Source organism: Carettochelys insculpta, chromosome 7 (genome assembly GCF_033958435.1).
Source record: "Carettochelys insculpta isolate YL-2023 chromosome 7, ASM3395843v1, whole genome shotgun sequence".
Classification (NCBI taxonomy): domain Eukaryota; kingdom Metazoa; phylum Chordata; order Testudines; family Carettochelyidae; genus Carettochelys; species Carettochelys insculpta.
The window spans coordinates 7057034-7079128 of record NC_134143.1 but is presented as its reverse complement, the minus strand read 5'-3'; the positions used below and the strand labels follow the sequence as shown (position 1 = coordinate 7079128).

Sequence of the window (22095 nt, the reverse complement as noted above, 5' to 3'; positions counted from 1 at the left end):
TACAAGCAGGGAATCTGACCCCTGGCCCCCCCAACCTGCTGATGAAAGGAAACTGACTCCACACAAAAAGTGCTCTCACATACCAAAGTGAAATGCATTTATTTCTAATCCTTTTCGGTTAATCATAATAATCCCCACTGGTCCTTGAAACATTAGTAGTTAGGCGATGGTCAGACATAAGAACAGTTGGGATTTTTTTTTTAAATTAACTATGTCCCCTTAAAAACAAGCAGAAGTCCTGTGGCATCTTCTAGCCTAACAGATATTTTGGAGCATAAGCTTTCATGGGCAAAGACCCGCTTCGTCAGACAAAGTGGGTCTTTGCCCACAAAAGCTTATGCTCCAAAATATCCGTTAGTCTAGAAGGTGCCACAGGACTTCTGCTTGTTTTTAAAGATGCAGCCTAACTCGGCCACCCCTCTGATACATGGCCCTTTAAACGTTCGTAGGTGCTAGTTAAGAATTTTATATGATTCCCTGATGCTATTAACTGTTTAATCAGGCAGAAGGGGAATTAGCAAAATTATGGGTAATGGCTCTGATTCTTGAATACCAGAGACAATGGCACTTAAAACATGCTGAGCTGGTAAAATCTATTTACAGCATTCTGTTACTGGCGATAAGGTTGCTTCTTATTTTTATTTTATTATAGATCTATGCTACATACATTAAAGGTAACTTGTCTGCCCTAAAAAGGCTCTCAGTTTCTGCAAACTGTTGTCTATGTGCTTGGCTTTGATTGCATGTATCCATTCCACTGCGCAGGTATGCATGTTGGCAGAATCAGGACCGATAAGAGGATGAGTTCAAGTTATTGGTCTTTGCAATCCTGTGTTTTCTGTCCCAAACATGAGCAATGTCGGTGCCCTCATCCCAGCTTGCCGTACAGATGCATAATCACTGTGCAGTTCACGAGCACAATGCAAATATGATCTCAAAGCAAGCCACAATATTTAATTTCTGGTCGAAAGCAACTGTGGGCTTGAAATATATTACTTTTCAGAGCCCTTCAGCTATTTCCATCTGTCTTTGACTTTGCTTTCAGTGAGAGAAGACAAGGAGGGGCTTCTCATTTAAAAAAAAATCATTTCTCGCTGAAAATAAGAATTACTGGAAATCTTTTTTCTTTCACCCCCGCCCATGAGGCACCCACTAAACTTTCACTTTGATGTAACCCGGTGTTGAAATGTGAATAACTGCATGTTCCTGCCCTGCCTGTCATTGGCTGGAATGGCAGCATGACATTATGAAGTCCACAAGACAATGGTGAACAAACACCCCCAGTGCAACCCAAAAGAAATAGTATGGGGGGAAAAAAAAACTGAGTGAATTTTCCAATGTTGCCTAATCTGGTACAAGCAGATGCAGAAATCTCCATGTATGATTACAATCCATTCACATGCTTAATGAGCTTACATCTTTACAGCCCCAGAAGGTTCCCAAAAAGCCTTGCAAGCTTTCTGTGTTGAAGGATTGCTTCACTCCCTCCTGAAATACAGCCACAACTGGGTGGGAAGAGAGCACGTGTTTAATGACATAATGTGCGGTAGCTTAGCACAGAAAGTGACCAGTGAAGATATATTGTCCGTTTGCAGCTACCAGGGCAGTTTAATTTGAGTGACTGCTATAAATCCCTGTTGCATGGTGGATGCAAAAGAGGACAGGCCCTCAAAAAAAAAAATTCCTTCTCTAGATCTTTCATTCATGCACAGTGTAATGCGACGCCCATCCGCCGGCAGTGACAAGGGTCTTGTATGTTGCGTCTCCTGTAGAATACGTAATGCAGCACTGGCAGGAAGACTTTATGTTTGGGTACCAGTTCCTGAATGGATGCAATCCTGTCATGATCAAGAGATGCAGAGAGCTACCCAAAAAGCTGCCCGTCACCACCTCCATGGTAGAATGCAGCCTGGAAAGGAACCTGACGCTGGAAGAGGAAATAAAGGTACATAAGATCGACCACACTGGGTCCATTCAGCCCAGTGTCCCATCTCCTAGCAGTGACCAAGGCCAGGTGCCCCAGAGGGAGTGAACAGAACAGGGAATCGCCAAATGATCCCTCCTCTGTTGTCCATTCCCAGCTCCTGGCAAGCAGGGGCGAGGGACGGCATTCCTACCCATCCTGGCTAGCAGCCATTGCTGGACCTCGCCTCCATGAACTCACCTAGTTCTTTTGTGAACCCTGTGAAAGTTCTGGTCTCCTCCAGCGAGGCATGCTACAGGGTTTGATTCTCTCGCTTTCTCTCTCGACATTTAGAACCACACTCCAATCAGCGCGCCATCCTGGCCTGGCTCCAGGCAGCTCCTCTCCTGTGGTCTGTAAGGGCAAAGCTTGTGTTTTAGACTAGAGCACTTCTGCTCGCATTTTTTTTTTCCCACCTCCTGGGAAAAATACGGCAACAAACCAGTAAAAGGTATCGCTGCACATGCCCTGTTCTCCTCCCGGCCTGCTTCAAGCTAGGAGGGAATGAGCCAAGCGGTCTGACTCTCGGCTCACTCCTAGAAGTGGCGTGTTCGCCTCTGTGAGGCAGAGAAGAGTCAAAATGGTGATTAAAACCCTGGGGTTCACAGCCACCACAGACCTGGGGCAAGGTGGGAGAGGTGCCAAGCTCTGAACCCCTGCAAAGGGCCGAGCCAGTGATGGAGAGGGTAGGGCCTAGGGCAGTCATCCATTAGCCCTGCTCAGATGGCAGCACTAAGCCGCATCCTCAGAGCCACGTTGAGCGGCATCGCTGTGGCGTTTCGAGGGGGTCTGCAGCTCTGCCGCTACCTCGGACGAAGTAGCAGCAACAGGCAGAGCTCCAGACCCTTCAGAAATGCCAGGCCCAGTACAGCTGCTCCCCATGCCCGCTGCTGTTGGCAGACCAGGGTAGGCTCGAGCCATTTCTCCCGGCATAGTCTGTCCTGGGCTGGCAGCGGGCAGCCTCAGCCTCTGTCACAGGGTCACAGTGGAAATGCCTGGAAAAAGCACAGCTCTTTGCTGAAGCAAGGCCAGGCTGTCGGGCTCCGAGGACGCCAATCAGCCAGCCCCGGTTAAACGGGGCAGCCACCAATGCCTCACAGCGGCACGACGCACGTGTCACCCACGTGTTGCCTCAGGCGCGCCAAGCTGGCTAAAACACTGCTGTGCTCCAGCAAGGTGCGTAACTGCTAAAGCAAACAGCCCAGCTAGAAAAGAGCTCGGGCCTTCGACCAAGGCGCAGCTTGGGGCTCAGCAGAAACGTCCCAGCTGGGCAAATTATTCTTTATAAATCCACTTCTGGGGAGGTCTTTCTTCTTTACCAGAGCATCTGCTCCTGGCTGCTGTCCTGGCAGGGTACTCTGGCCTACTAGGGCAATTCCCTCCCTCTGCTTATGTGTGTTGCCCCCTTTTCTCTTTCTGCAGGAAGGGAACATTTTCCTGGTGGATTATGAGCTATTGGATGGTATTGATGCCAATAAAACAGACCCATGCACCTTACAGTACCTGGCCGCGCCCATCTGCTTGCTGTATAAAAACATGGAGAATAAGATCGTCCCCATTGCGATCCAGGTGGGGCTGCGTCTGCGCTGGGAGCAGGGTCCTGGGCATTTTTAGGAGCCGTGGGTTTTTACAAATGCATTTTTAACCATTTCAGATCAATCAAACCCCTGGACCCGAAAATCCCATTTTCCTCCCATCGGACGCCAAATACGACTGGCTGCTGGCCAAGATTTGGGTGCGCTCTTCAGATTTCCACGTGCACCAGACGGTGACCCACCTGCTGCGGACGCACTTAGTTTCTGAAGTGTTCGGCATAGCCATGTTCCGGCAGCTGCCTGCTGTGCATCCCCTTTTCAAGGTAGGCGGTGATGAGCAACTGCGAAGGGTGAGTGGGGTACATGAGTGACACCCCTTTGCTTACAGGGGCTACGCCTGCAGCCCTGTGACCACCCCCAGCACATCCCCTTCCCCCACAGTTCTGACACACTGGGGCACCAGTGTACTTCCCAAGCCTCCCTCCCAGGACTTTTGCAGTGGGATTTGCATTCTGTCCCCTCTCCCCCAGACCTGGAATGCCACCAACAGCTGATTCATGGCAATCCAGCTCTGAGAGGGAGGGGGATGAGAAGGGCTCCAGAGACCTGGTGAGAGGCATGTTGAGGAGGAGGTAATCATGGGGTCCATGGGCCACAGGTAGAGCCCCAGTGGGTCACATGCCAGTCACCAGCGATGTGTTACCCACCACCAAGGTAGGCGCTAACAATCAAGCGACATCAGTAACGCTCCAGCGAGAGCAGGTCCAAGAGACGCAAACGCCCCGCTTCTCCACTGAGCGGACTGAGAGGCCAGGCCTCCAACCTCCCAAAAGTTTGCAGCTTTCTGGGCACATTTCTCCTTTCTGTGGGCTGAATATTATGAAGACCCGGGAGAAAGTAAACTCATACTGGTCGTCCAGATAGTTCGGCTGCTTGCGTGCTGAGATGACAGAGCTACAAAGGGATGTTGTCTGACAGATGGGGGCTTTAGGCTTGTCACATAGTAAAGCTTCGATTTTGCTGTGGGTACTTTAATTAAAGTCCAGGGCTGGTCACAGGCAGTGACCAAAATTCATGGAAGCTGTGACCTGTCCCAGACGTGTACGAAAACATCCCAGAGGAGGGGCCAACACCCAGCCTAGCTGCATGCAGGGCTGGGAGCTGGGGCGGATCTTGCATTGCCCTCAATGACTGGGAATTGCAGGGTCCCCCACCACCCATGCGGGCTGTAAACTGGAGAGAAGGGAATGGTCCCCCAGCCCTAGTGGCCGAGCAGCTGCCAGCTTCCCCCTGCCACCCGCAGGGCTTGGGGAGCTGCCAGGATTCCCCTGCTGCCTGCGAGGGCTGGAGAGCAGCCTGGATCACCCACTGGCTCTTCGGGGGGTACCCCTGCCACTGCAGTGGCTGAGTTGGCGCTGGGCTGCTGAGGTTGCCCCAGTGTCATGGAGGTATCTGGAAGTCATGGGTTCCCTGAGGTCTGCAGCCCCCAGAACATAATTAGAGCCTTATCTAGAAGATGAAGCCATAAACACCCTGCTCCGTTATCTCTCCCTGCACAGCTCCTGATTCCTCATGTGCGCTTCACGATAGCCATCAACACCAAAGCCCGGGAGCAGCTCATCTGTGAGTGTGGGCTCTTTGACAAGGTGAGTCAGCCTTGCTTTGCATGCTCCAAACCCTACCCTGCAGCCCATGCCCTGGCTGCAAGACATTCGCCCTTCTCTGTGGCACTGTTTCTTGTGCTAGAGGGTCACCAAAAGTTGTGCGAGAGATTAACATCGCTTCTTGCCTTCACTGACCCATTCAGAACTGAGCAGGGTCTGTAGTAATCACATATCAGACACACTGGTGGGTGTATGGATTGCCTGAACTGAGCTTAGATCGAACACAAGCACATGCGTCCGTGTATGTATGTAAGCGCCGGCTGGTGGAACAGAACCTGGGACCTCTGGAGCTTAGTGGGTGAGCCTTTGCTGCTTGAGCTAAAAGCCAGCAGCCTTGCAGGTAAGGCCCTAGAGGAGCCTCATGCTTTCGCTCTGTAAATCTTTGCACAGCAGCATTTTTTTTTTTAAATAAGCTATTCCAGAAGAGCTACACCAAAATGTATATCAAAACAGCGCTCCACTATTTTGAACAAGCGCACCCAGACACAATACAGCCTAGTTCGGGTTGGAGCCCTGGGATGAACTACAGCTTATTTTGAAATAGCCCCCCTACTCCGAAATAGCTATTTCAAAATAGGTGCTATTTCTCACGGAATGAGGCTTACCAAATTTGAAATAAACTGCCCACTATTTCGAAACAGCGGTTGCGTTGTGTAGACCCTCACAAACTTATTTCATAATGGCGTCCGTTATGCCAAAATAGCTTTGCCGTGCAGACACACCTTAAGTGGGATAGTCAATGCACCATAGCGTGTGGGTTACATTCTTCCCCTAGCTGCGAAAGCACATCCCAAGCTTTGGAGACCCAGCCGAAACCCTCTTGTAACTGCTGACAGCTGGAGCTGAACCTGGGACCTCTGGGACTTAGCGCATGACCCTCTACCACTTGAGTTAAAAGGCAACTGGTGCTTTCTCTCTGGGATAGTGACCCCCCCGCCCCCCCAAGCGTGAGTTACATGTATACACAATTCTACACACACAGGGGTAATTGTACACGTCTGTGCCCTCATGCTAACCTTATTTACATGTCATTCTTCACGTTGATTTTTGAAGTGTTGGGTTATGTGTGCGGGTGGTGGCTCACGTACTAAAAACAATTTGGGTCTGAGAAGCAAAGAAGATTAAATCAGGTCCCTGCTAGAAGTGATGCTGACAGCAAGATAGGGTTCTATGGATCAGCTGTCCTCTGTATAATCCTGACCACCATTTCCTTCAACTGCAAAAGCCAGCCACACTGCACTGTGTGATGATGAATTTTGAAGCTGATGCTGCTGTGAGCGTGCAGCCATTTTACTTTGGGCTGCAGATATCGCAGCTGTTGCTAGCTCGGTGTGGCTGGATCCACTCTGAACTTGCCAGCACCCTGCCTGCGCCACCATATTGCATACGGGCCACAAGCAATCGCAGGCAGAAATTGTATGTGTACCTGCTCCCTGAAGGACAGAGATCCTGCTATGCATTGGCAGAGAACCAGTCAGACAGGAGGGCAGCTGGTAAGCAATGAAAATAAATGTCATGTGGACAGCTGTGGCTTGGAAAGGCTACAGATAATGCATGTGATGTCTTTGAGAAAGGGAACCTGCACTGATAGCAGTTTCCATTGGGGGGCACGGGGAGTCAAATTCAGCTGATTAGATTAAGAAGTGACTAGAATTCAGTAAATGTAAGATGAGTGATCTGAAGATGATGGAGCCGTATGAAGAGAGGGAGAGAAACTTAGCATGAAGAATGTGACATAAAATGTTTAATCACAGGCTGTTCTGATGTGGCCTGTGGTAGACCTGGTACACTTCCACATGAGATGTCCTCGACTGCTCCTGAGGTGTCCTACTGCATGACTCATAAGCTGTAAGCCAGTCGGTTTTGCCATATTCTAGTTTGGGTAGTTATCTAGTATCTCTCTAATTACCCCTCAGATTGGATGCTGTGTGTGTCTCTTCAACTCCTGACCTACCCCGTTAGGTAGGTGCATGGTTAGGCTGCTGTAGTGTTCCACCCCAGAAGTGACTGCATTCTGGTGACAGGGCAGCTGATTCTGGCGTGTGTACATGCATGTATGTAAGAACATAAGACTGGCCAAAGGTTCATCTAGCCCAGCATCCTGTCCCGCAACAGGGGCCAGTACTAGATGCCCCAGGGGGAAATGAACAGAACAGGTATCCAGCAAGTGATCAGTTCCCTGTAGTCCATTCCCAGCCCTGACGAAAAGAGGCTAGGGACAACCATTCCTACCCATCTGGGCTGATAGCTATTGATGGACCCCATTAAAGGCCTGGTCGCCGCAACGTCCCTGGGCAACGAGTTTCCTAGGTTGCCAAAATATGGGGTTTTTTTAGATGAGGTGACCACATCTGCATGCTGTGTTCAAGAGGTTGGTGTACCACGGATTTACATGGGAGCCAATAAAATATTCTCAGGCTTATTCACTATTCCTTTTTCAGTGACTCCCAGCATCCTGTTTGCTTTGCACCTGCTGCTGCACATTGTGTAGATGTTCTGAGTGAACTATCCACAATGTATCCAAGACCTATTTAACACACCAAAATGGAGCATAAGGCAAACAGCCGTATAAATAAATCAAAGACAAGGTCATTAATTAGCAGCTAATTTAGTCCCTGTCATTGTATAGGGATAGGTGGGGTTATGTTTTCCAGTATGCATTACTTTGCATTAAGAGCATCACAATTCATTATATGCAGGGCTTTGCGGTCCTTTGTCAATAAGTGTAAAGAGTTTTTCAAGCAATGCTGGAAGTGGGAGAAAAAACAGTCTGGAAAAAAACCATGGCCGTTCTTGTGTTCTTATCCAAACCCAAGTGTGCAACCTCACTCAGTCTGGTTAAGCCAAGAGTAATTAGCGTGGCGGTCTGCGTTTCCTCCTGTGCCCATAACAGCTGCAGGGAGATGAACAGGACAGCATGTGAGACCTCAGCCAGGGCAGCCACCTTCTCCTGTTGCTTCTGAGTCTCATTTTCTTACATTGAAGGCGAACGCCACAGGCGGAGGTGGACACGTCCAAATGGTCCAGCAGGCAATGAAAGACCTCACCTACAGTTCCCTCTGCTTCCCGGAGGAAATCAAAGCCAAAGGCATGGACAGCAAGGAGGACATTCCGTATTATTACTATCGGGATGATGGCATGAAAATCTGGGAGGTCATAAAGAGGTAGGAGACACTATTGTGTCTAAGACACTTCTGCTCCAAAATGGAACGGTAGACCTTACACCTTGCGGGGGGCTGCAGGGTTATGCCGTCTGTCACCTTGGATCAAACCTGCCTGTCTTTTTCTTACGTGTGTGTGTGAGAGCGAGAGACAGAGAGAGAGAGAGAAAGTAGAGGGAGGGTGGCCAGCCCTGAAAGTTGATCTTGGACTCTGGGAGCCAAGCTGGGTATTTTGCTTCTTGTGTGTCTTGACCAGCCACCGAGATTTTGTCCCCAGAGACACCTGTGCTTTCCAGTAGGACTGTGTGGGGTTAAACAAGGGTGGCTTTGGGCTCCAAGATGGAACACAAACAATGGTTCTTTGTGTGCTGGATGAGCTGGAATAGAATCCAGCTCCCCGACCCAGCATGGATGACCAGTCTCGTGCACACCAGAGCTGTGATTTCAAACCCATGCGGGGACAGTCTCTGCTTTTGGCTTGCGGGACTTAAACCAGTTAGGCTTCAGCTAAACTGAATTAAAGCCTTCTTGCAATGAAAGCAGAGTCCCCACAGGGATTTGCGCTAGTTTGAAAAAACAATTTAAATTAAACCAGCACAGCTTTCCCATGTAGACAAGGCCTGAGTTTTTCCAGTAGTTTGGACCATGGCCACACACAGAAAGGCAGGTGCACTGAGGGAGAAGTTGCATTCTTAATGCTTGTTTGAACTGACTGATTTGCTTGGCTATTCTTCCTCAGATTCTGCTTCATAATAATACTTGTTTTTTCCTGCTAAGGGTTTGTTTGTTTGCTTGCTTTCAGACCTTTTTATTTCTGAGTACTCGGCATTGTCGAGTGAATTCGAGAAAGATAAAGCCATACTGATTGTTGGGATTTTTTTCCGGTGAAAAGCATTAGTGCATATTCTTCATCTCCTGTATATTTTAGAGAGCTTGTGCATCTGTCTGTGAGTCTGTCGTTCTGTCTGTCCATCTGTTTGTTCAAGAATTCCTCCTAAGCAGGAAAAGCTAGGACTGCCCAGTTCAGAATGCAGTTTTCTCTTATCAGCTACGTCTACACGTGAATGCTACATCGAAATAGCTTATTTCAATATAGCAACATCGAAATAAGCTATTTCGATGAATAACGTCTACACGTCCTCCAGGGCTGGTGCTGTCGACGTTCAACATCGACGTTGCGCAGCACTACATCGAAGTAGGCGCTGCAGGGGAGCGTCTACACACCAAAGCAGCCCACATTGAAATAAGGGTGCCAGGAACAGCTGCAGACAGGGTCACAGGGCGGACTCAACAGCAAGCCGCTCCCTTAAAGGGCCCCTCCCAGACACAGTTGCACTAAACAGCACAAGATCCACAGAGCCGACAACTGGTTGCAGACCCTGTGCATGCAGCATGGATCCCCAGCTGCCGCAGCAGCAGCCAGAAGCCCTGGGCTAAGGGCTGCTGCACACGGTGACCATAGGGCCCCGCAGGGGCTGGAGAGAGTGTCTCTCTACCCCTCAGCTGATGGCCGCCATGGCGGACCCCGCTATTTCGATGTTGCAGGACGCGGATCGGCTACACATGCCCTACTTCAATGTTCAACATCGAAGTAGGGCGCTATTCCCATCCCCCATGAGGATAGCGACTTCGACGTCTCACCGCCTTATGGCAATTTCAACTTCGAAATAGCGCTCGTCACGTGTAGACGTGGCGGGTGCTATTTCGAAGTTGGCACGGCTACTTCGAAGTAGCCGGCACGTGTAGACGCGGCTATCATAACTTAAAGCCATGTCAGGATTTGGTTGCGCCAGGACAGTGGCATGTGCCTGGAGTGGGATTTTCTTATCAAACGGAAAGGGAGGGATGTTCCTGCTAACATTTTCTGTTGTTGGGCGGGTTGATTTTTCCTTTAGGTGGGTTGAAATTTCTTATGTGCAACCTGCCCCATTATGATGAAAAAACTTGGTTTGTTGGGGATATCAGCTGTACCCAAGCAGAAGATTTGCTCTGCGGAAAACCTGATGGCGCGTTTTTAGTTTGAGAAAGTAGCGAGAAAGGATTTTATGCTTGTTCTGTGGCGAAGTTAAACACTGTGTCTTTGGCCAAAACTTTGAAATGGCCATGCTAATGGCCAAATTGGAGGATACTACTGAGGTGCTGAAATGAATATTCAGCACCTCTTTAGCATGCTGCCAGCCGCGGCACTTCGAAAGGGCCGCATTTTGCTCACGCACGGCTCGGCTACATGGTCAAAAGGACCCCGCAGACTTCGAAATCCCCTTATTCCTTTCAGCCATTTTGAAGTTTTGGCCAAGTGTGTGGCCACAGCCTGTCTGGGCCACAGCACTCCAAGGGGTTATGGATTTGCAGAATCATATAACCTGTACAGCACACTTAAGGCATTAGTCCTTCATTACCAGCAGACGTCCCTCATCCAACACGATTCCTTAAATGTCGGGCTTGCTTATCCTGTCTATGCACAAATGCCGTCCTCCCTTTGCAGATAAATTCTGGACAGGTGGAATGGGGTAGCTATCTTGGATTCTTTTCTACGTTTTTTTATTAGAACACTGAGGGCATTCTTTCACTTTAGACTGCTTGTTTTGCACAAGAAGCGATTCTCTGAATGTGAATCAATGAGGCCTAGTAGCAACAAGACAACAACCTGGGCGGAGGTGTCCTGGTGCTGCCTAAAGCTGAGCTGTGCTTTATTTATTTATATTACACTGAGGTTGTGTGTGGATGTACAGCATTAATACAAATTAGCAATAAATATGGTTTTCAAACAGCTTGTAGCTATGGAAAAAGATGAATATGCAGATGACTATTAAAACAAGGGATAATTAACAAGGAGCAAAGCTTAAGATGATAATTTTATTTTTGTTTGATTTTTAAATAAACACGACCCTCGGAGTAGGATCACCCTTTCTAACAACTCAAGCTAATTAACACACCAACATGAGACAGACCAAACTGAAACCAGCTCTATAAATAAATCAAACACATGGCCATTAAGTAATAGCATAAAGACTACACACCAGGCATCTACAACACTCCAAAAATATTCTGTTAAACTACAATAGAACCCCAATTATCTGAACTAAATGGGACCAAAGGATGGTTGGATAATGGAAATGTCAGATAATATGGAATACTAATGAGAAAACAGGTACAAATTTCTATAAACTCAGTTGATTACTAATTCCACTGAAAGCACAGAACAGATTCTTAAAAATTCTTTTATTCGTCATATTGGATAAAGCTTAATGTTGGGCACTAGTTGAATGGCCCCCAAGGTGCAGTTCTGGGTCCTGGTTTGTTCAACATATTTATTAGTGACCTGGATGAGGGGTTGGGTTCCACCCTCAGCAAGTTTGCAGGTGACACTAAGCTAGCGGGAGAGGTAGATAGGCTGGAGGGTAGGGGCAGGGTCCAGAGTGACTTAGACAAATTGGAAGACTGGGATGCAAGAAATCTGATGGGGTTCAATAAGGACAAGTGCAGAGTCCTGCACTTGAGCCGGAAGAACCCTAAGCATTGTTACAGGCTGGGGTCCAACTGTACAATCCACCTTGAGTCCAGCAGCCCCCACCCTCTACTTTGAGCCCCCTTGCACCTCCCAGCTCCCCCGACCCTGAGCCCCATCAGGACTCAAACAATGCCAGTGAGAGCCTCTAGCAGCAGTAATATTTGGATACTCTGGCTTACCGTCTTCTCTCCCATCCTCTGCTGCTGGTTTGGCAGCTGTTTGTCTTGCATCTCTCGTGACACTATTAGTTCTCCTATGACAGGCAAGGAAGTCTCACCTTGCATGTGGTTGTTTTCTTGAGACGCTGGGCTGGGGGAGGGCGTCTGTCTCCCTTTTCCTGAGGAACCTCCCTTATTGGCTGTTTCAGCTCCTGCTTTGTCCTGCGTTCCATCAAAAGCTAAAGGTGCTAGACTGCAGGGGAGAGGGAGGCGAACGCTGGTCCTCAGCGAAACGTCCTTGGTTAACGAGTAGCTCAGCTTGTGAACTCACAAGCTGCATGGGCTAGAGTGGCCATGCCACACCCACCTGTGAATGGATTCCTCAGCCACTGTCAGTGCCATTGTCTGTACGGTTTGCTCTGCTCTGGAGTGGCTTGGAGGTGGGATGCAGATACAGGACTCTCTTCAGTCACATGCTTTGCTACGTGCTTCTGAATTGAAGGCAAAGTGCCACCCAGTAAAAGACAGTCAATTGTGACATAAAGGGCTCGATTTTTTTGCACCTTGTGTCGTCCTCTACATCTGTAAGGGCTGGTTCTGAAAGGCAGCCAGTGGGGTTAGTGAAGAACTGGGAGCATTTGACACCCCCTCTGCACCTCTGTTACAAGAGAAATGCGGAGAACGTTATCACTGGCTGTCCCCCCTCTTTATTAGGATTTGGTGAGGCCGCATCTGGAGTACTGTGTCCAGTTCTGGGCTCCCAATTATAAGAAGGATGTGGACACACTGGAGAGGGTCCAGCAGAGGGTGACCAAAACAATTCGGGGGCTGGAGCATATGACCTATGAAGAAAGGTTGAGGGAATTGGGACTGTTTAGTCTGCAGAAGAGAAGACTGAGGGGGGACTTGATAACAGCCTTCAACTTACTGAAGGGAGGCTGCAAAGAGGCTGGAGAGAGGCTGTTCACAGTGATCACGGATGGCAGAACACGGAACAATGGTCTCAAGTTGCGTTTGGGAAGGTTCAGGTTGAACATTAGGAAAAACTTTTTCACTAGGAGGGTGGCGAAGCATTGGACTGGTCTACCCAGGGAAGTAGTGGGGTCTCCGTCCCTGCAGGTGTTTAAGTCTCTCCTTGACAAAGCCCTGGCGGGGCTGATCTGATGGGTTTGGTCCTGCTTAGAGCAGGGGGCTGTATTTGATGGCCTTTTTTAGGTCTCTTCCAGCTCTATTGTTTGTGATTCTAGGAACACTTGGCAAAGGCAGCCCTTGCAGAGGGACAGGGTTGCACAAGAGTGCCCTGAGAGGATGGCTGCTTAGTGCTCTGGGGTTGGAGGCAGCTCCAGGCAAAGAGTGTGGAGATAGAGAAGGGAGGTTTGGGCAGCGCAAAGGGCGTGTGAAGAAATGTCATCGGAGACCTAGGCAGGAGTCACACCTCAAAGGGGAGAGCAAGAAATGTGGACTTGATTGAGGGGGCCACAGAGAATGACGGTGTGGGGGGAGGGTGTTAGAGAACAAGGGTGGGGATCAGGGAATGGCGTCTGGGAGGCTGAAGAAGTGGAAAGGCCAGAGGTAATGCCAGGGCTGCAAGCGACTAGGAGCTCCTGGAGGGACTCCCCACCCAAGTCATGTTCTCTTCCACGAGGCCCTCCGAGATCATGGAGCCCTGCTCCCTCGAGTGCTTCCCATCCGGGGAGCCAGGGCGTGTTCAGAAAGGTGCCTCGGCAGGTGCAGTGTTTGTGGTGTGCTCTAAGTGGCTGGGCAAAGGGTCTCCAGGAAATGACAGGGCTTTCCCGTCTGTCCTTTGTCCCCTTGCGGCGGCGGAAGCTTTACAGCGGAGGTGATCGACATCTATTACGCGAGCGACGAGGTCGTGTGCGAGGACGTCGAGCTCCAGGCCTTCGTCAAGGACGTCTATGTCTATGGGTTGAAGGGCAACAAGTCTTCAGGTGAGATGCGTCAGCCTGGTCAGGGCCGAGTCTTCCGTGGTGCCAGCCACCACTCAAGGCCACATACCCCTTGGAGGGTCTCTCCTGGCTGGTCTTGTGGCTAAGGCACTGGGCTGGAACTCAGGAGGTGGGATTCTAATCTCTCTGTCTCTCAGCTCCTAGCCTATAGGTTGAGGATAATACCACTCCAGCTTCTCTGTTTGCCCTGTAAAATTCTCAGACCAGGTGCCGTCCCTTGCCAGCGCAACGGGGCTGTCGTCTTGGTTGGGGCTTCAGGACGAGACAGAGAATAAATAGAAAAATCCAGGCCGAACCCTCACAATGCTTTTGAAGCTGGGTTCTCCTTCACTGTCTCTTCTCTCTGTTGCCCTGTTCTGGGAAAGTAGCCAGCTGGGACTGGACTCTCACCCTCCACCCTATCCATGTATCGCTGTTCCCTCTCCTCCCGGGTCTGGCCTCAGGAAGGGTGGGGAAATCTGTGCTGAAGGGAGGTGCGTTCTGCACAGGAGAACTCTCCTCCCCACCCGCCAGCTCCCTTTTCTTCCCCCAGATGTCTCCCGTAGGTTAGCGTAAGTGAGGCGACGTCTCTGGCACCAGCCTCCTCGCGTAATGCAAGGCACGATGGAGGAGGCTTCTCTGTGGCCATCTCTTCACAGCACCCCTGGGTTCTGGCCATCCCTATGGGTGTCTGATGTGAACATTTCTGTGGCTCCTTCCTGTGTGCCCCTGCCCGGGCTAGAATTATCCTTTCCCCATCATCCACCCTCACTTCAAGGATGCCGTTTAACTAATCCACATCATTGTCCCGCTGCCTCCTGGGTCGCTTACCTGCCAGATTTTGCCTCCTTTTAGGCATAGCTGGCCAGTGTTTGCTCATGTACACTGTTGCCCTGTTTGAGTTGTAGTATGAGGAAGAGCAATGGCGACATAAGCCCCTGTATCAGAGGCCTGGTACGTGGCAGGAGTCGCTCAGATAGTCTGCCGAGAATAGGGCTGAGAGGGATGAAGTATACAGCCCTAAGACATGCTGGGCACAGCCTGCCTCCCTCAAACACGCCCCATATCAGGTGGGGCCGGAACAGCCCGATCTCAAGGACGGTGCGAATCATTCCCCAAATACAACAAGAACACACTGAGCTCGATAGTACGTAACAGAGACATTTTGCTCAACCCATCTCGTACAGGTGATAACGAGCCACATTAGAGGACACTAGATATGTCAGAGGGACAGGATGAACTCGTTTGCGTCAGGCTACAAAGCTGTACCTCAGAGGAAGTAGCTCTGTCTGGCACGTTGTGGCATTCACTGAGCCAGCCCATTGTTGTGGTCATACATGTAAAGCCTGTGAGACGCTAGAACAAGGCTTTGTCAACACTAAAACCGTCTTGGCCCCTCAACTGCCGTTGTGGTCATTGGGCAGTTTCCTCACAGTTTTCTGTGGCAGCACACAGCGGGAACACACACACGCAGCCAAACATCTGTCAACATCTAACCCCAGGAGAGAAGCTGTGGGCACATAGCTCTGCTCGGTGGCCTTAGTGCAGGGATTCCCAAGCTCTGGGTAGGGTCCCAAACATGGGTCTCAATTAGGTTTGTTAAGGGTCACCAGCATCTCGGACCTGCAGGTGGCTCTTAAAGAAGCCATTTGCAGTTCCTTAACACTACCACCTCCAGCAGCTCTCTCTCCATCAATAGAGAAGCAATTACGCATTACAAAGACAGCTTCTCCACCTTTGCTATTCGTCGCCATCCCAGGCAAGCCACTTAATATATTCTTGCAGTAGGTAAGTTTGCACCCCGCCCCTGCCCTTTTGCCCTCTCTTCTGTTCCATATACCTGATTTGTCAGTTTTCCTTTTCTGTTTTATATCTTACCCCAACCTGAGTGGGACTCCCCCAGGCTCTGAGTGTGACCATCCAAGCGCCCCAGCCCCTAAGTGAGACTACCCCAAGCCCCTGAATGTGACCCCCCCCAGCCTGTGAGTGTGATGCACCCTAGCCCCCCGACCCCCCCAGCCCTTGAGTGAAACACCCACCCCACCCTTCCAGCCTCTGCATGTGGGGTTTAAGCTGGGGAAGTTGACGGGCGTGGTTTGGGGCTGAGGGCCTTCCCCCAACCACAACTGATATCAACTATAATAATAATAATAATAAACTATAAAGATGCGGAGAAATTAGAGAGGGTCCAGAAAAGAGCGACAAGAATGATTAAAGGTCTAGAGAATGTGACCTATGAAGAAAGGCTGAAAGAACTGGGCTTGTTTAGTTTAGAAGAAGGAAGATTGAGGGGGGACATGATAGCGGTTTTCAGGTATCTAAAAGGGTGTCATAAGGAGGAGGGAGAAAACTTGTTCTTCTTGGCCTCTGAGGATAGAACAAGAGGCAACGGGCTTCAACTGCAGCAAGGGAGGTTTAGGTTGGACATTAGGAAAAAGTTCCTAACTGTCAGGGAGGTCAAACAGTGGAATAAATTGCCAAGGGAGGTTGTGGAATCTCCATCGCTGGAGATATTTAAGAACAGGTTTGATAGATGTCTGTCAGGGATGATTTAGACAGTTCTTGGTCCTGTCATTGGGGCAGGGGGCTGGACTTGATGGCCTCTCAAGGTCCCTTCCAGTCCTAGTGTTCTATGATTCTATAAGAAACATAAGGTTATTATTTTATTATTAATGTATTTTCCCTTTTTCTACACAATAACTGCTATGAATATTTAAACATGAGGGGGCACAATTTTATATTTTTTGCCTCAGGTGCAAAATTAGCTAGTTACCACACTGCTTCCACCCACCATCCCCCCTCGTTTTTGAATCACCATGGGTCTCCGAGTCTTCCTGAAGCATCAAAATGGGTCCCCGTCTTGAAAAGACTGGGACCTGCTGCCTTAGCAGCTGGGGACTTGGTTGGAAGACACGGAGTGGAACTGGAATTAAATGTAAAAATACCCCTTTGCCTTTTCAACTGAGGAGCTCAAAGGACCTTACAGAACCCCTGTGAGGTGGGTCAGGGGAGTCACCGTTTCACAGGTGACAAGTATTGAGAGGTAGCTGAGCTAGTCTGTAGCTTCAAGAACAACGAGAAGTCCTGTGGCACCTTATAGACGAACAGATATTTTGGAGCATGAGCTTTCGTGGGCCAAGACCTGATTCAGGTCTTGGCCCACGAAAGCTCATGCTCCAAAATATCTATTCGTCTATAAGGTGCCATTTTACAGGTGGCACCTGTAGAGGAGGAAAGGTTCCCAAGCAGATCAGTGGCAGAATCCAGGAACAGCGTGACACGGGCACTTCGGCCTCCCACTGGCCAATAACTCTGGCGTGCCGTAATTGATCCAAATCATCTTCTCCGCTGCCTTTTAGGATTTCCAAAGACCATCAAGACCCGCGAGAAGCTCTCGGAATATCTCACTGTGGTGATATTCACGGCATCAGCCCAGCACGCGGCAGTGAATTTCGGTCAGGTACGGCTGTAGAAGAGGTGGGCTCGTTGCTGGAGTGGCCCCTCATAGCAGGGTGTGGTGCTGCAGCTCCCTTCGCACTGGGTGCCCTGTGCGGACAGTTGCTCAGGTCCTCCAGCAGCCTGCCTCTTCTCATGACTCAGCCACCCGGTCAAGTCATGTTTAGTCCCCTGTCATTTGGAGAGTCTATCAAGGAAATGCCCTATGTTCTTATGGCAGGTTTTTGGCCCCTACCCTGGACCATGTGGCCTTTGCACCACTTTGGCTCAGGGCTTTCCAGTGTCCCTATCTCCTTATATCAGGGGACTCCATGGTCCCTTCCCCAGCAGCTGGTAGGCTACCACCCAACAATGCTGGTAAACTTCATCTATACTAAGTGACAAAGGGCCTTTCAAGTCATGTTAGCTAACCTGTCTAACCTCCAACGCTACACTCCCTCGCACCTGTTTTCTTCCTCTGGACAAACTCCATGTTTTCTGCCTTTGGGCCTGGTAGAACCCAAAAATTGTGCCCAGCCAGGAAAAATAGCATTGATGTATTATACAAAGCAGATTGCTTTCAGTATCCCAAATATTCCAGGCCAGCGCACCTCTGCTCTGGCGGGATTGGAAAGAGACCACAGTCTCCCATGGGTTTGATTGTGCACAAATGTTTTTGCATACCTAGTGGTGGGATAGCCATTTTGACCCCCAGGAGAGGGAGATAAAGCTGGTGTGGTAATATCTTATCTTGGGCCAAGTTCTGTTGGCCAGACAGACGAGCTTTTGACCTTCTTCAGGTGACCTGAGAGAGCTCTGTGTGAGCGCGAAAGCCTGTCTCTTGCCAACAGAAGCTGGGCCAATAAAAGATACGACCTCACCCACTTCACTGGTGACTTTCCTAAGTGCCAGTGGCTGTGGTTTTCACGGCCCAATCTTGCTTTGTCTTGCCTTGATCAGTATGACTGGTGTTCCTGGATTCCCAACTCCCCTCCCACCATGCGGTGCCCTCCTCCGACGGAAAAGGGGACCGTCACAATCGAGTACATTGTGGAGAGCTTGCCAGACAGAGGTCGCTCTTGTTGGCATCTTGGAGCTGTCTGGGCCTTGAGTCAGTTCCAGGAGAATGAAGTAAGTTTAAGGCCCTTGTTTGCTCACTCTTCTCGCAAGACGGGAAAGGCTTCGTGTTTCTGCCTCGAATACGCTCAGAACCACTGAGCCAGGTGCTTTGCCAGCTCAACCCTGTGACGGGCCTGCCGGCAAGAGGGCTGTGCATTTACGTTGCCAGGTGTCCGATTTTCCAGTGGCACGTCCAACTGCAAAGGGAAGCTGGCCATGTCCAGGCAGCACAGCCAACCTGACGCTCAGAGTCCAGTTGCTTGCAAGCAGTACCTGGCCTCTGCCACCTGGGGGTTGGAAGAGCAGAGGAGCAGCCTGACAGGGAGACCTGGCTGGCCCCAGATGGCTCCGAAGTGCCTTCTGGGGGGAAGTGAGCTGCCTGCCCCACTGTCTCCCTGTGTCCTGATTTTTCCCTGGCTGTCTGCTCTAGGAACACGTCCCCCGCATTGTCCTGATTGCCTCAGCCCCTTGCGCCAGGGAAGGATGGGACCTCCAGCCTTGCAGTGCCCCAGCTTCCCTGGCACCTCACTCCAGGGGCAGACCCCCCCACTCCACAGTATCCCTACTGCTCCTCCCTGCCCCCACAATCTGGGGGGACCCCCATCCCACTGTGCCCCACCCAATTTCCCCTCCGTGTCCCTGCAAACTGGGAGGACCCCCCCTTTGCACCTCACTCCAGGGACAGACTTCCCTGCCCTGACCCAGTTTGCCCTCTCTAGCCCCTCACACCAGGGATCTCCCCACCCCACTGTACCCCCATTTGGGGGCTGGAGTCAATGACCTCCTGAGGGCTCTTCCTGCCCTAGGAGTCTATGATTTCTCCTCCCTGCCCCCCCTCAAGCCAGAGAGACCCCTGCCCTGCCGTGTTCCAATTTCCCCTTCCCATCCCTTCGATCCAGGGACAGACACCCCCACACCCTACTGTGCCCAGCTTTCCCCACCTCAGCCAGCGGCTCGGTAGTGGGGCTTTACCTTAGACTCCAAGCAGAGCAGGGTGGCCAGCTGCAGTCCTGATGTACTCTGGGGCTCTCGGCCAGGGGTGGAACGGCTTGTTTAATTCCCAGCAATCCCTTTGGGTCTTCTGTCCCTAGCTGTTCCTGGGGATGTACCCGGACGAGCACTTCACAGAGAAGCCGGTGAAGCAGGCGATGATGAAATTCAGCAAGCACCTCGACGAGATCGTCAGCGCCATCACCGAACGGAACAAGAACAAGAAACTACCCTACTATTACCTTTCCCCCGACCGCATCCCCAACAGTGTCGCTGTCTGAGCAGCGCTCGGGCGAGGCTGACGCCTGGGAAAGCGCCATGATATGCGCGGCCCAGGAGTGAGCCTGTCAACAAAATTAGAAGCGCCTCAGATCTGACTCCGCCAGGACCCTGAGAGGTTTTTGAGTTGCAAAACAAGTTTGGTTCTTACTAATCATTTTCCAGGTTAATTATTCTTGAGAAACATCGGTTCAAATGGGCTCAGAAGTTTGCCTTTCATACAGAAGCTTTTAAGGCCCAGCAGTGTTTACCAGCCCACTTGTGAGAGATTGCCACCATTTGGAGGATTAGGAACTGACTGAAAACAGCAACTGACTGGTGTGTTCACAGCTTGCATTTCCCTCAGCTTGGTCACTGAACATCAGAGCAGCAAGTACATTCGATTGTAGTTCTTCCTGTTTTAATAAATAACAGTGGCCTCAGGAACACCACAAAGCAAATTTCCTTTTTAAAAATAGGCCTTTTTAAGCTGATTTTAACATCTTTTGACTCTTAACCATAAACATCTTAATTGAGACCAGAACTAGAAGCCAGAAGGTATCACCATGTGCTCGTATGAAGTGGTGTGCTCTTACATCAAAGGAGGGTTTCAGTAAATTTTTTTTAATCAATGTGTTCGCTCTTTCTACGTGAAAGTTGAAAAGTTTCTCCTTTCAGTGCCTTTCAGCAGCTGAATTGTCTCTTTGCAGCTGGACAAACTTTTCACCAATACGGTAGTAAACGCCGACAGAGAAGTGCTTTTGCGTAATTTATGTCCTCCTGCGTGAGGGTTTGGTTCTCCTTTCTTTTTCTGTTTAGTGATGTACAGTATGGCTTAATGCAGTGGTTCCCAGCCTGGGGTCCATGAGGGTAGTGCAGGGTGTCCATGGAAAAAAACAAGATAAATAAAATGAACATAGACATTATGCTTTAAATAAATTGCAAAGTTGCCCTCTATTACTTTTTTTAATTAAATTTGTTCCAGCAATGTGATTGATTGCTGTCTGAAAAAAATCTATATTATGGGTTCCTTTTACCTTGAATGAAGCGTGCACAGGGGCTAGAATTGGTTTTGATAGGAGTCCACGAACAGTTTTGGAGTGGCGATTGAGAGTCTGCACTAGTGAGAAAGTTGGGAACCACTGGCTTAATGTTTAGAAACGAGACTCTGAGGCTGAAGTACTAGAAGGCTGGTAGGTGGCTAGAAACACCCAAGCCCTTCTGAAATCAGCTTCTCAATAGCCACCAGCTTTATCGGAAAGTCTCTTTCATTTGGGAACTATTTTTGTCTCAGACGCATTAAGACCAGTTTCTGTGGCATGTATGTCTACAAGCGGCAGACCTGGGCCCCTGTCCTGCACTTATAAGGATGCCTAAGTGTTAGCAGGATGAGGGCTGCAGAAATCTGTGTTTTGCTTCCCTGGTCTTTAAGCTGAAAACCCCCAACCTTGACCTTGGATCATCACAATACCTAATCAATAAGTAGAACAGCTTCTGTCTGAGAGCTTGGGGTGGCACTAGTGTGTGAAAAGCCCCTGGACTGGTTTGAGCAGAGCTATGTGGTGTATCTAGCACATTACTCCACTTCCTCTTTGCACTCTGTCAAAGTAGCTGGACTTGAACAATATATGAGTTGGTTACTGCGGCGGGACAGGATGTGTTTTGCAAGGGACCTCTGGGAAAATGGAGCTTTCCTGTGGTCCATAATGCACAATGCCTTTAGAATCCAAGAAGAGAGCAAAGTCTCAGTACAAAAGGCAAATGTATCTGGGGTGTAACCTCACTGGAGTTACACCAAGGGAGACGTTTGTCCACTTGTTTTCCAATGCAATATTAATGACGGTGGAAATGAAATGACAGGAACAAGGAAGGTTTGTGCTTTTGTTAACACCACACTCTTGATTATTTCTCCCAACCTTTGTTCCCTGAAATAAACCCTTGTGCTCTTGCTGTACATATTCACCATAGATGTTCTGCTCATAGAATAAAGCCAAACAAGAAAATTGGTCATTGGTCAAAAAATTGGTCATATTTTTTTTGCCTCCACAATCAGCTGTTACAGAGGCTCCATTGTTTGCTGAAAGCCAGCAAATGCAGAAGTAGTATCACAATTTAGAGGCTCCTGCAGTTAAAGAAATACGGTTCTTTTCACCATTAACATGAATTTTAGACAATGGTGCCATTAAAATAGGTATATTTGATGTCCCTCGGTGGTGCATATTTCCAGCTCTGTCTTGTGGAAAGGGAAGAGAGACTAGTGTTCATGTGCTTTACACTGCAGACTGTTTTCCCCAGCCAACTAATATCTGCAAATGGGGAAGGTAAAAAAACCCACTTCCTCCTGGGCGCTGGTTT

At 49.6% G+C, this 22095-nt stretch overlaps 1 protein-coding gene across 1 annotated transcript in view; it reads left to right on the top strand.

Annotated features, from left to right (window-relative positions):
- The window catches only part of ALOX5 (arachidonate 5-lipoxygenase), a 57913-nt gene extending 36151 nt beyond the window's left edge, over positions 1–21762 (top strand). Inside the window, exons 6-14 of the mRNA XM_074999843.1 lie at positions 1773–1945; positions 3386–3532; positions 3618–3821; positions 5058–5144; positions 8148–8326; positions 13820–13941; positions 17298–17398; positions 18334–18504; positions 19584–21762. Coding sequence (XP_074855944.1) covers positions 1773–1945; positions 3386–3532; positions 3618–3821; positions 5058–5144; positions 8148–8326; positions 13820–13941; positions 17298–17398; positions 18334–18504; positions 19584–19763 — 1364 coding nt within the window. The 3' untranslated portion in view covers positions 19764–21762. The remainder of the gene's footprint in view (positions 1–1772; positions 1946–3385; positions 3533–3617; positions 3822–5057; positions 5145–8147; positions 8327–13819; positions 13942–17297; positions 17399–18333; positions 18505–19583) is intronic.
- The last annotated feature ends 333 nt before the right edge of the window (positions 21763–22095 follow it).